General features: G+C 35.9%; 1 protein-coding gene across 5 annotated transcripts in view; it reads left to right on the top strand.

The window, feature by feature from the left end:
• LOC121729912 (E3 ubiquitin-protein ligase TRIP12) overlaps positions 1-15181 on the top strand; it is a 57810-nt gene that overhangs the window by 6438 nt on the left and 36191 nt on the right. The window contains exons 1-2 of one of the 5 annotated variants that reach the window (XM_042118617.1): positions 13845-13961; positions 14152-14417. In XM_042118617.1, the coding sequence (XP_041974551.1) occupies positions 14359-14417 (59 nt within the window). In that variant the 5' untranslated portion in view covers positions 13845-13961; positions 14152-14358. The other 4 variants (XM_042118620.1, XM_042118618.1, XM_042118619.1 and 1 more) reach the window with 4 other exon arrangements.

Genomic DNA, 15181 nt, shown 5'->3' with positions numbered 1-15181 from the left:
ATATAGGATACGTTTTTGTCCCAGTAAAAATGCACGTTTACCACGCGATAAACGAGTTTTGGCGCAACGGAGTTACGGGCATCAACTAGTACCAAATAGAAGTCGGAAGACCAGGGCTACTGACCCAAAAAATCAAACATCGTCCTCTCTTCACACTCCCGCCCGTCTTTCATATGCCAGGTGAAAAAGGATGACGCGGAATCATCGCCAAGTTAGTTTTACTTGAATAAAAGACGAACTATTATGACTAGAGATCGCCCCATGGTCGAAATTCGACCTCAGTATGGATACTGATAGTCCTGATGTCGTGGACGACATCAGGACTACTACGGTCTATATTTTATAAAAAAAGATTGACTTTATCATATATTTTTTTCAACTCTTGTCTCTGGGACTCAACTGATCTCAGACTGGCCGTGTAAGCATTGTCTAATAGTATCTAAGATTCAATAAAAAAAACTATAATCCATTTTCAATTTGTCACCTTGTTGTCAACAGACTTCAACCATAAATAAAAGAGTATAATAATAATAATCTTTATTGTACACCACAAACATATACAGTTTTAAAATATACAACAGTAAATTAAAAGTACAATTTTGGCGGCCTTATCGCTGAAAGCGATGTCTTCCAGGTAGTATAATTCGTATGTATAGGCTTGTCACTCAAAAATCCGTCATTTCTCATGTGTGTGTTGTAGTGTGTGTAATGTTTTATTTCTTAAAAAAATGTATGATAAAAGCATAATTTCAAAATAATATTAGTTCGATTCACTCCTCCATTTTTCGTAAAAAGGGTAACAAAGTTTTTCGTTCGCGTATTAATATTATGCTGATGATGATTATGAAAAAAGTATTTTGAGCAAATTTAGGTTAAATTATCAATGCCTATTTAGATAGTAAAAATATTAAAGAAAAGACAGCAAACTTCGAAGATCCAAGCAAAAATTTGTCTTAAACAAGGACTTTTGTAAAAAAGAAACTATCGAGCATTTTTTCAGTACGTAATCTTGTTTTCGTCTTGAGCATTTAATCTTCATGAACTGAAGTTACTTGTGTAAAAAAAACAGTTTTTTAGACCTTACAAATTTTGAGATCTAGGTTTATGTAGGGTCAGGTGAATAAATTGCATTCTTGCTAGGAAGGTCAGCATGCGTAGTGCGTACCCTTTGCACATGGAATATTCTCTTTGCACAGGTCTTGAGTTGTCTTGAGAATATATTGATGTTAATTTGTTTTAAAACCCTTTCAGTTTGTTCGTAAAGCAAACAGGAATGTGCAAAGCAATTTACGTGCACATGATGAAATGCTGAAACCACGTCAATATCGACGACAATTTTCCATTAGGTATGAGTCTGTACATAATACGAATTTAGTCAGCTATGTCGCTGAGTGTAGCTAGTGACGTAAACGCATTGTAATCAGAACGTGTGCTGATTTTATGTTTTCCTTGATTGCGTTTTTTACTGACTTTGGTAAGTTATTTTTAATCCGTTCTATTAAATTCTTGAATTTTATGCTTACATCCATTGTTTTCTTAAGGGCTTTTCATGTGCTTCCTACATTATTTGACAAAATAAGGATGCGAATGGACCTTTTGGGAATTTCTGCAATCGAATGGCTCAATGTTCTCTTTGAGGCCGAGTCTCATCGCCAACAATATTTCAACTGCAAATAAATATTTGTATTATGTCATACCATTTACATAATACAAACATTTTGTATTTTCCTCACCTATCTTCCACGAGCTGCAGTATAATATTGCGCTTTTTTAACCTGGCATTCGATAAAAATAGCCGCAACATTACCTGTCTCTCTCAAACATCGGAAAATATTGTACCACTAGCAGAGACTGATAAATATAAACCTTCGACCTCCCAAGTTTCATGGATCGTTGCAGTCTGCTTTGTGTATGAAGTACGTTTATTCGTCGTCTAGTCGTTACTCGTTATTTAGATTGAAGAGAACTTCAGTAAAATTAGACGGGCTCACTGGAATTTTTAGAATAATGTTAGGAATTCAAAAGCGTACCCAAATAGTTTTTTACCTGAAAAGTGGCGTTATTTGTATGAAAAGAATGTGAAACCATGTACTTTCTTCACTACGCGGACGCTGTATGAATCTATAAAACGCACCAGTACACCTAATGAGATACAGCTTCGTCCCACTTACGCAAATTGCGTAACGACCCTAGACTTGAACTGAATTTTGCAATCATGTTGCTAGCTGTAATAGTTTGCAGCTAAGTTATCGATTTTACATTAATTTTCGCGATGCATAATACGCTTAAAACCTATATTAAAAATTAGGGAACATTTTCGCAACTTCTAATGAGGTTCCGCATGACAAGACATCTAACTATGTATGTTCATTGTTTTAAAAAAATATCACTTCCAGAGTCCCAGCCCCCAGGTTCGCCCTTCCAATTTCCAAAACGCAAAAACGTCACGTCCGGATTCGGTCCGGTTTTCTTCACTGTTGACTAAACATAATTTATTCCAAGAGATCCTCCAGACTTCCAAATACTGTGATAATATGGTATTCTGGTTTCATAGGGGGTTTTAGTGTTGCTGTAACTTTTTATATATCATGTGTAAAAACTGTAAGACGTATCTGCGCATAAGTAGCCTAGAACTTACTGTTATCTTTCAAGTTTTAGTTTCTTTAACAACTGTTAAGGAGCTATAATAATAATTTTAGTCGATAATACCAACAAATCGGTCAGAACTCAGAAGTGTTACGCAAGAGGTAGAAACGGTTGGCCCAAAACCTTTAGCTACGGTTCCGACGAGTTGCAACATCGGAAGCTTTCTCCCTGTTTATCTTATGTACCTACAAAGTTACGCTTTCATCGACTTGCTTATTATACAACAAGCTAATTATATTCAAAATAATAATCGATAACAAATAAGCGGATATCACGGACGCAAAAAAATTTACGTCCGTGGCGCCATCCGCCATAGTAAAATGGCGGATATGTATCAAATTGTGATAGAGCCCAAGTTTGTCTAAAGGTATTTGTTTCGAGGGCTTCATTACCATATTTTCAGCCCACGTATTTTCAAACTAAATGGTTGTAATATTTTAATTGAGCTCAACTTTCCCATTGAAAACTAAACTAGGTTTCCGTTCCTTCATAAAATATGTAAATTAAATACGTGTTTACGAGGTAAAGTTAGGGATTTTAGATTTATTTAACAATGTTGTTAATTTTATTGCGATACGACACGCTCAGATCTAGTAACATATTTTCTTTGTTCTTCGGTTGCTTCTCACTGCATTTAGGTCAGCTTATGTTATCCGTATACACCTACATAATTATAACGTACCTATGTCGTTGTGTTGCCAGGGAACAAAATCCATGGGTGAATTTCTACGTGAATTTAGAATTTCGTATTCCAAATTCTCTTTATTAAAAGTATGTTATTTTTTTTTCAAGATAGGACTTGTCCCACTGCCCTTGTTTTTTTAATGGGAAGGTGTTGGTTATGATTTTGAAAAAAAAATTAGATTTTGATAATATAAGATTTAAGTACCTGGATGACCGAGCTATTCCTAGCTAGATCGATTTATCGCCCCCGAAACCCCCTATATACTAAATTTCATGAAAATCATTGGAGCCGATTCCGAGATTCCAATTATATATATATATATATATATATATATATATATATATATATATATATATATATATATATATATATATATATATATATATATATATATATATATATATATATATATTACGCCTACTTGAATAATAATCTGAAGTCATTTTAGGTTCCAGTTTCTATATTGTCTGTTGCCCTGCCTTCAATATAAAAGATCTACCTCAAAATCCGGAAAATAAAGCAGGGCCAATATTGAAAGCCAGCTGCGACGGTTCCGTGTAAATATGAGCAGCGGAATCGATATTAAAACCGGTCAAGTGTTTGGGGCTATGTAAACAGGGATTTACTGGGTCGTAAATTTCTTGAAAACGCTTCTCTTTCAGAAGTAGATCGTAATAAAAATAATCTCTTACTAAATTAATATTACGAAGCAATTATGAAGTGTGATTAAGAACTATTTTGTTGTAACCATAAAATCGATAGAGAGCGCGAGAGGACCTCTATTTATAGAGCACGACGAACGAACTCGAATAGATATAATAAAGCTCCCTACATATTGCATGTTCAAAAATCGATTCGGGCACAGCGAAAGGTAAATCTTAGTCCTTTTTTCTCCTTTGCCAGTGAGGAGTTGTGGACCGAAATCGTACGATCCGGACTGTAGAAAATTCGTATGGACGATGGAGTGCAACGATCGATTATAAATTATTCGTTCGCCTCGCTCGCCGTATTGTTTATATCGGGACAGGGCGGCGGACCAGCGCGGTTTGTTGATCGTGTGACCTTGCCTTTGGTGTGGGAACAGGTTTGAGAGTTGAGACCACTTGACTGCGAACTGCACTTTTATTTTTTGAACGGCTTATTAGTGTCAGAGGCTGATAAAAACCTCAAATAGACTTTCTACTCCCTCGACGCAAAAATAACAGCCGCTACCGAAAACAAAAATAAACTTTTAGAAAGTTGTAACGAAGTCCCCTTAAGGGGGCGAGTGGCGACTAACCCGAAAGTGTCGATTTTATAATTCATTTTTATACTTGAAAATAAGCCCCGAATTGTTTTATTTTCTAAAATTAGATACTACATTATATTTCCGAGAATTCGATCTGAGCAAAAACACGACATCTTAAAATTTTCTCCATAGAAAAAAATCACAAAGATGCATCTAATTTTCACGAATTTTTCATTTATTGCCATAACCGTGTATTAAGTAAATATGTAAAAATATGTACTAAGTAAATATTTTACACATTGTATAAAATTCTATCATTGAGAGATCGACCTAGCGGATTTTTAAAATGTTGTATATTTATCGAGTTGTTGATAAAAAACTAATTTGGCAATGAGTCCGCGTCGTTCTTTTTCATCTGGCATATGAAAGACAGGCGTGAGTGTGAAGAGAGAAGGACGATGTTTGATTTTTGGGGTTAGTCTCCCTCTTAAATAAAGAGTTTTCAAAAAGAAGCTACATCAATAATTATCTGTAATGGTTTAAAATATTTTTATTAAAATTTCCATATTAAAACAAAGTAGAAAGAGGAGGAAAGGGGAAATGGAGGGACAAACTTTGACCACAATAAAGGGACCAGTAGCTTTATGTCCAACGGCTCCCTTCTATGTTACACTGTTTACTTCACTATTCTTGTATTTTAATGTCTTCAAGTTTTTGTCATTTTTTTGTACTAAATTTATATTCTAGAGTTTTTAACTCTTTCTTTAATTAATGTTTAACATAGATTCACAACATTGCACGGTTATCATAATACATAATTTGTTTTGTTCATGGCAGACCTTGCTTAAATGTATATTTTCTTTACAGAATTCAATACACCTAAACAGAATGTGCATATCAATATGAGATGTGATCTGTTAATTTGCAGGGGTTTTAATGGAGGGTCGGTGGGAGGTCGTTGACCCGGCAGGGCTCCGGCGGGGGCGCGGGCATTGGGCCGGTCGTTCCCCTCGCTGCACCGTGTAGTGGTGTACAGATTGATTTTGTTATACCAGGCTGCTCTATGCTCGTCTGTTAGCGTTGCGAACACTGCGGTCTGCAATAAAGACCCACTGTGACGTTTCATAGACGATAGAAATTATATTGATTGTATAAGGGTTAGGTGGATTGCATCTTAGAGAAATGTTTTAAGTCAAACATGTGGTTGTAAACAAGGTTCTACTAAACTACGTTTCAAATGTACACAAATTTGTGAGAATTATTCGCCTGTGTATTGACTAATTGACTAGCAATCGAGAGTCGAGACTTGAGAGACAAGGGCCACAGCCGATGCATCGCAGCTTGCTCAACCCGTGATACAACTACAGTCTATTTTAGATGAACCGTGCTCGACAGGACAGCCGGTTTCACGCCACTATGTACAAAGTCCCATACACTAGGAAGCATATTATTTATAGTGTACTAGCTGTTGCTCGCGACTTCGTCCGCGTGGACTTCAGTTTATAGCGCGCGGTGTCAACAAAATTGTTGTCAAATTTAAAAGCTTTTTAAAACCCTAGTACCCAAAAACAGCTGCTGTGCAGTGTGCACATAATATTTCATATTTTAAATTAAACTTTATTTATGCCAAATTTTAAAGCATATATTTTAGGCCCCCCGGCACCATTACACAGCTTTAACTATAATTTATCTTTGATAGGTTTAAGGTTACGTCACTGCATAGATAAAGTACTGAGTAGTGAGTTATACAGTGTGTAACAAAAATAAGTGATAATACTTTAGGGTGTGTACATGTTCCTTGTAGAGAGTTCACTGTGAAAGTAGCAGCGCTGAAAGACCAACATTTTTTTTCACTTTTGTATGGGGAAACTCGTGACGCTCGGGCCCTTGCCCATACAAAAGTGAAAAAAAAAATCGTCTTTCAGCGCTGCTACTTTCACAGTGAACTCTCTACAAGGAACACGTACACACCCTAAAGTATTATCACTTATTTTTGTTACACCCTGTATAAAAGCATGTAAAACAATCTAAAGAATCGAAAAACTAAACTTGAGATGGTACCTGTTATAGAAACACGTAAGAGCAAGCGATAGCGCGATGTATACGACTCTTAGCGCCATCTGTTATGAATTTTTGGAACTAACTTAATTTGAACAATTTTACGCATTTGCACCCCTTTACAACCCCCCTTTTCCAGTTAAAAAGTAGCCTATGTCCTTTCTCAGTATTTAGACCATCTGTGTACAAAATTTCATTACAATCGGTTCAGTAGTTTTGGCGTGAAAGCGAGACAGACAGAGATACTTTCGCATTTATAATATTAGTATTAGTATAGATATAGATTAAATAGCCCAAGGCGAGCACTGATGGATTAACATTTAACACTAATTATTAATACATAAGTATATAGGTATATAATATAATATTTTATATCTGTCTTTCCCTAAAGTCTGAAGAATGTGGAGCAATTTGGCAGACTGAATTTAATTAAACTCTGCAGAAATATTACATAACACATTAACTGCTGCCGTTTTATAAATTGCACGTAAATCTACAAAATGCATTTAAAAAGGTTCGTTGTTTGCAGTTTTCATAAAACCTCGTTTTCAACGGAAACCCGTGCAGTTTCAAAACGAGCCTGTTGTGGGCCATGTTTTACATTGTTTGAAGGGTGCAACTTTGAGAGTGCTCTACTTCTAAGCTGCTACGCAGTTTTAGGTTTGCGGTGCTTTAATTTTTCTGTTGCGAACACGAATGCAATTTACAGGTGCAGTGTTGCTAAGTGGTATAACGGTCGGTATCTACATTTAACCGTGGCTAAACGGACTAATTCAGTGATACAGTGATACAGCCTGTGGGCTCGAGGCTCGAGCCGACATAACGTTACCGCAATTTGTACTATGCACACAGTACAAACTGTGCGTAGGTATAAGTCAAAACTGCACGGACCGTGATGCTGATGCTAAAGCAGCTTTATAAATAATTAATAATTATTAATATCATAATGTGAGATTTCCTTAGGTCTTTAGACAGATTTTCCCAACGGGCAAGGCCTATTTAACGAATTTACACAGCCTACTAAAAACGTAAACAAAGATATTGCGGTTTGAAGATACGAAATAAAATGAGGCCGCGTTCCATTTGTCGTTCTAAATATAGATATAACACGACAAATATTAATCAATTCGGAGCAGGGAGTACTTAAATTAATGTTGTGAAACGCTGTTGTTTGGGGCACAGGGTTGAGGAGTTTCATGAGGATTTAGCGTGGCGGCTGTATTACATAAAGGGGTGATCGATGACGAGCAATTAAGAGGGAAATTATATTAATTTAGTTGAAACTTGAACATTATTATAGACTCCATTCTCCAATATTGCAATTTACAGGGCAAAAAAGTTGTCAAAATTCAATTAGTGTTAAAGTAACAAATCGTAATAATATTATCTGGTACAAAATAAGCATCTTAGCTATAGCACAAAACTGGCTTTAGCGCTCGTATTAGCCCTGACGAAATCCTACCGCAAGCTCTGGCGACAGACTTGCATCATTTGACTGTAAGATTGGTAGTCTTTTACAGATTGTATTTACACACATTACAGAATTATTCTTCTTGCCTCTTATTTTTGACTGAGTTGTGCATTGTTGTGGGCGAGAGTCGGTTGACCCGTTGATTCGGTCGCAACTGCCGAGGTAAACGGGATTCGCACGTGGCTACTGTAATCAGGTTGTCGACCGGCGGCCTTGGGGTAAAGCCCCTCTCCCTATTTCACCACAGCTACCCAAAATGTACTCTAACTTCTCCACATAGAGCACAGGTTGTAAGGGACTACCATGTCACCTTTTCTCCGGTTATGGAAAACAGAAAATCTGAATTGTATTTTGAGCGGTGGTGTTCTCATGAAAGTCTGCAACGACTAACGAGTTAGTTTGTTAAAAACAAGAGACAAATAACTTTGAACTTTAATTGTACGGGTTAATACGATCAAAATGGAAACACAGTCTTGTCCTTCGCAGCTTTTTGATTGTTGTTCTTCGTGAGCCAGCCTTTTTCACTTGTTAGAAGTTTGTGAGTGTATACCTGCGCATCACAGGTAACCAAAAAAATGGTCGTTTCCCCACAGGTGCATTGACAGGCGATGTTCTATACGACACATTGTTTGAACTTGCTATTATGTATCCTGTGGTTCCATTTGTACTTTGTAGAGTTTGATACGCCTTCAACAATGGTTTATAATCTGTTTTCATTAAATCTTGCAATTGGATTGAATTTTATCTGCCAACGAAATATAATTATTGCTCTTCATGCTTTACACGTCTAAAATCGAAACTTGAAGTTTTTCTCTTTTCTCGAGATGTTTAGTGTGGACTGCAGGCGATGATCAGATATTGATAAAACAATGTCTAATGACTGATTTGAACTAAATACTTCGTCGGATAAAATTCCGGCAGTACGGTCTTTCTTGCTATCGACGCGACGGTCAATAGTGTTGACAATCGATATCACGTTTTCCAGCTTGCTGCAAATCTCATGGGTGTGAGTTGTGACTATTAATGCGCAGTCGTATTTAATGAAACCGGTTACTGTGACCGAAATCGGTTAGGTTAGGAGGTCAACACTCATATTTATTCCGGTCTTCTTAGTTGGTACTACTGAGAATTGCCTGTATATTCTGTTTTATCTTCCATTATATATAGGCTATTATCGCGTGTAGTGTATTTACCCTTGTAACATCATTTGCTACATAACAACTACAAATAATGGAAGTCGGTTTTCCATTCTTTGTTGTTATTATACGTAAAACCTATTAAAGGACATCCTTCTTGGTTAGCTGCATGTTTGGCTTAGAACTCTTTCATTTATTATTATTTTTTAACAAAAAATTTAACCCGACTTCCAAGGTAAAAACAATATTCTCAAAATGATCTAAAAAGTATGAAATAATTCTTATTCTTCATTAGTGCCTCTTTCAAAATTCGACTAAACCTCAACTACTTCTGCACCCGATTTCCATTCTTTTGAAGTCGGTACCAGCTCAGAACTGAGATCCTTGACTTGAACCATAGACAAAGGAAACTTGAACTTAGCCGGTACCGACTTCAAAGAAATGGAAATTGGGTGCAAAAGTAGTTCGAGGTTTAGTCGAATTTTGAAAAAGGCACTAATGAAGAATAAGAGAATATCGTTTTTACCTGGAAAGTCGGGTTAAATTTTTTGTTAAAAAATAATAATTTTACTCTTTTTAGTTATTTACAAGACTTGAAACTTTCTGACTGCATTTTTTTCGCGTCCAACCCATCGTGTGGGGTGTCGTTGGATAGGTTTTTTTTTTAAATATTAATTAAATAAATAAGTAAATAAAATAAATAAAAATTGTTTTATTTCTGAATAAATTTGAACCAAATGTTCTCAGAAAGTCTACATGGTGCCTACTGCCTACCATGTAGACTTTCTGAGATTATGTGTATTCATAGATAATTTTCCGATTTAGGGATCCGTATCTGAAATATTAAGTTTTAAAGTTCACTTTAAAACTTAATATATTTTTCAAAAAATCCTTAGAGTTCAGTGTCCCCCCCTTCTACCAGCTAAATGGTTGTTTCTGGAAATGTGAAAAACTTTTTTATTTGCGAAAAATCTTGAATGTGGTAGCTAACAGAGATAGAAAGGATTTCATACTTTGATTTGATGGTCCTAAAATATGGATTGTTCTATTTGTAGAACAATGTTACTCTTAAATGATATAACTATAAAGTATTAACCTACAACTATACAAAAAATCAGCTGGTTAGGGTTCCGTTTTAGGGTGTAGTAGTCAACCAAGTTTTATTGACTACTGCAGCTGCACCCTAACCTCCGGCTACTACTGCCGGGCCGGCCTCTCATAGAAAACAAGCAATCTAAAACATCCAACACTGTTTTTTATTTTAACGCGGCGTCACCTTAAGGTTTCTTTACCTTTTGATCACGGCCGGATTTATATTTTTTATGAGTATATGCCACTTTAATTTTGCCGCCTTATGTACGAACTCCGCTGCCATCCTGGGACGCTGCCATGCCGCCCCCCTAGGACGCCATAAGACGCAGACGGTTGCCGCCCATTATTAGGCCATGGTCTATACTGTCTATACATAAACCAGAGCTGCTTTTGATTATATATCTATTTTAGTTTTAACCAGCTTAACATAGATGGTGTTGTATCATACGTATCTCATTGCTTGCATTTCCACGCCAACTTTATCTAGTGTTACATGGATGAATCAATTATTGGTATCCTTGAGAGATAAACATGATGATCTATACAGGCTGTAACAAAAACAAGTGATAATACTTTAGGGTGTGTACGTGTTCCAGGGAACACGTACACACCCTAAAGTATTATCACTTGTTTTTGTTACACCCTGTATAGATTATGGGGCAGTCGGCCGATGCTTGACACGATACCAACAGCATTGAATGACTACTTCCCCAGTCGTCATCCGATGCTGTTTTCTATTTAAGTAAAGTATTTGTCAATTAAAGTTGTATAAATGCCTCTTTCTCCTACTTACCTCAAGTCTTTTGTTATCAGTTCGACTGCTTCGACTTACGCCTATGACTTTATACGGATGCCTGTAAACGTAAAAAATAATTATAAATTGTTTTACAAAGGTACAGAATATATTACTTAAATATAAATAATAAGTGTGTTTAACACTTAACTTATTACTTACATATTACATTATATTATCAAAGCTGATAATATAAACTCAATACCATCTGCGTTATGCATAGGCATAGCGTAGGTTAGGTTGAACTGATGCCACTCCCTGAAAATTTAACGGTTTAAAATTTAAATATTAACAATAATAATTCCAATTATTGTACCCACATTTGCTTTGCTGGTAATAAAAAAGTTAACGAATTATCGTTCAAAAAAGTAGACTAACGTATAAAAATACGAGTAGTATAAAGTTTTTATATAATAAATAGCATTACTTATATTATTTAAAATTGTTTAAATGAACGTGACCTACAAATGCAAAATTACGTTAAAACTAAGCAGCAAGAACAATGTTACGTTTTGTTTGAAGGTTTATGTAGATGTCCGCTGGGCGAGGTCAATCGTCAAAGACAGTGGCGGCCTTGATCGTTGGGTTATTACGAAATAAATTTATATTATGTTGGTTTAGTTACGTTGCATTGTCACACTCGGCAAAAGTAAATAAAAAACTTATTTCGGTCTTGATACCATGTGAAATGTAAACTGCATGTACTTAATGAAAGATCTACGGGCACGGCCGCCCGTGGCCGCTCGTGGCCGCTGGTGGCCGCGATTTCTCAAGCGATACTATGTATTACGATAATGAAGATAAAGTTTAAAATCATATGACACTGAAAGTGCTCGCCTCGCCGCTGCCATTCCGGTATAGCGTGGGCCTTTTGTTATTTACAATACTTCAAATTACAACTTTCAAGCTACAGGAACAGGATATATAATAATATCATGTCAATGTGTGTGAGCACCTTGGTGAGCACATAATATCGCAAAACTCAGAAGTAATTCCGATTTCAAAAGTTAGAGTGATTGGACAGTACTAGTCATTGGACAGAGCACAAAAAGTACTTGTTTTTCTTTCAAATCAGGTGTTCTATTACTTTAAAAACAGGCAGTTTTTAAAGAAATCTTAATAAATTTTGTGTTTTTGACTTGCTTTGACTATGACTGGTACTGTCCAATCACTACTCACTAGTCATATTTTAACCTCATTGTGGTTTTCTGTAACTGAAATCCATAAAAAACCTACTTACTCTCATTTTATAATTTTTTAAACGTTCAACTACTTATATTTCTGATAATTTTTCATCGAATATTGACCTCTTGGGTACAATAAAGTTAACAAAAACACTGAACAAAAAATATAGCAAGTTTACTATATCTACTGTTGGCTGTTGCGTTCTCCAAGCAAGAATAATGCGGTGTTAGTGTTACCAGTACGCATACGCAAAAAGTTCTTACTATGACCTTTTGGTATAATTTTATTTATCAAATACATTATAAGCTGTAATTTAATAGTCTATAAAAAATACATTTAAATTAAATGCTATATTTTGCATAACTACTTTGATAAAAATGTCCAAAAAATCCAATATGAGGTACCTAAGAGGTTACTGCAAAATTCTAGAGGCCGTTGATTGTAGAAAGTTGAACAAGTAATTCATATGCATATATAAAATTCATTTATATTTTTCTATATTATGTCGCTATTAATAATAATTATTATATCCTTTATTCAACCACCTTGTGGTGTAAATGGTGTTGTGTTTTTGTAGTATTTAAGGTTGTAAATCATATCACTGTTAGTCCAGTCAGTATAGTAAGTTTAAGATGAAAACCTCCTCTATCTTTTTAAAATAAAAAAGAACCAGTTTAATACGCTATATTTTTCACAAAAAGCCATCAATTAAAAATACACAATATGAGAGAAAAAATTTGAGAGCCAATTTATTGATGAAATATGCCATACATCACGACATTAAAGGATCGGACACCGGTGTCGCGACACATTGAATATGGCGCGTTTTCGACCGGAGGCACCGCTTAACCTGAAGTGATACTTTGACCGCGCGCTCTCCGCCCTCTTTATCGGAAACGGTTCACGGTAAAAATTTTTTTTTGAACAAAACTTGTAGAATTTTGTATTCTACATTATGGTAATAAATACAAATAGCAAAAAACCCATAGGAAATGAAATATTTACAAAAAAAGTGCAAAACCCGATTTTTGTGACCTTGAAATTTAATAGTTGCGCCACACGGCACACCCTACCATGTGCAGGTTTTGAGACAACATTTAGGTTGGGTTGCACCAGAGGCGTGGTTATAGTTAAAGTTAAATATGGCGTCCAAACACCACTTATTCTCATACGACATCTGTCAATTTTTCCGGTTAAGGTTAAAGTCAAAGTTAGTTGGTGCAACCCAGTCTTAGGGTGTCAATATACAAATATTTACAGACTTATTAGCTGGGTATCTCGAATTCTGAGGTTTTTACCTAATTTAAGACTAAGTTGACTGGACCATGTATGTTTTCCTGATAAAATAAAAATAAAATAAAATAAACCTTTACTACCTATGATATAATGTAAGTCCAGACTATAGGGCACTCAAACAATTTCATTTTTAATGCATTCGTTATAACGGTATTATTTCGTTTGGTATAGTTTTATAGCATTGGTAGAAATCTTCATTGTCTGTGAAAATCAATAAATACTTTGGTAGTGACACGCTTGTAAACTGGCAACACTATATCACTTGTCAGTGAGCCAGCTGTACTGTGTGTGTACTGTGTACTAAAAAATTAAACTCGAAAAGCGTAGTCGTCCTTGATGTGTCATCCATTACAATAATTCAACGAAACGTGGTAATTAAAACGTTTAATATTCACAAATACATTCTGTAAAACAATCGAACTCGCAGTGCTCCTACGTTGCATCTCGTTTTTTTGTCGATTGCTTTGGTGGCAGGTAGTGGAACAAATCGTGGAAATGTTTATGTAACGCAGCAGTCGTGACTCGTGAGATAGCTGAGTGTGCGTTTTATCTTTGTTCCAGATAGGACGGCGAGTGTGTGTCGAGTTCGTCCGAGTGTTTGCGAGTTCAGTGTATCGCGCTGGTGAAGTGCTAGTGATCGGACCGGACGCAGTGTATGTGGAACCAGTCGCCTAAAGCTCGCCCGGGCATGGTTCCGGGCAGGTAGCGGGCGCGGGTGGCCTGCGCAGGCCCCACACAAGCAGCCGCGTGTGTCTTCCAGCGTCGTCTATGGCCGAGCAACACATTACACCGTCGTCGCACACTGCACTCACGAGAGAGTCCAGCAGGTACCAACTCTATTACTCATTGATATTTGGATTAAAACTGACTATGACACTAGTTAATCTTATAAGACCCTACGAGCACAATGAGACGGGTCAAATTCCTTTGTCTCCACAGTACAATTATAGTGAAGGTTGTCTTGGTAAAAGTAATAAAGTTGAATAATCTTAAAGCTAGTTCAGATTCTAAATGAATTCAACACCTAATACGCATAAAAATATTAATTTTCTTTTTAATACTGATCATACTTAAGTAGTATTACAATGATTTAAGGTCTTGGGCCTGTTTTTTTTATATTTTATTAATGAGAATTTCATAATCATGGCTGCATGATGTAACTGGTGACATGGTGTAAGATCAGTTTAAAATTAAATATGCACACAAAAAACAACCCTCATTCTGGTGCAGTTGTACAAATTATATTGCTTCTAGTGGTCCGCCCCATCCGTTCCGCCCATATTAGTTTAATCCCGTAATTAGTTTCGCTCGGGGTCCGTTTTAAGACATGAAATGACCTTCGCGGTCCACACATTTTATATAAAAAAAATTATTAAACAAAGGTAATTATGGAAATTATTTCCATAATTACCTTTGTTATATAATCTAAAAATACCTGCATAATTATTACGCTGGTATTTTTAGATATCAATGAGAAAAGTTACCATTTTTTGTTGCTAATTATCTCTCTGAAGGTTGGGTTGAAATATTGGTGCAAGCTATATTATAATTATTGACATTAAATCCTGGAGATGTTGAAGTTCTAAGATGA

The sequence above is a fragment of the Aricia agestis genome, chromosome 8 (genome assembly GCF_905147365.1).
Source record: "Aricia agestis chromosome 8, ilAriAges1.1, whole genome shotgun sequence".
NCBI lineage: Eukaryota > Metazoa > Arthropoda > Insecta > Lepidoptera > Lycaenidae > Aricia > Aricia agestis.
Note: the sequence above shows the minus strand (reverse complement) of the source record. Positions and strands in the feature narration are given on the sequence as shown.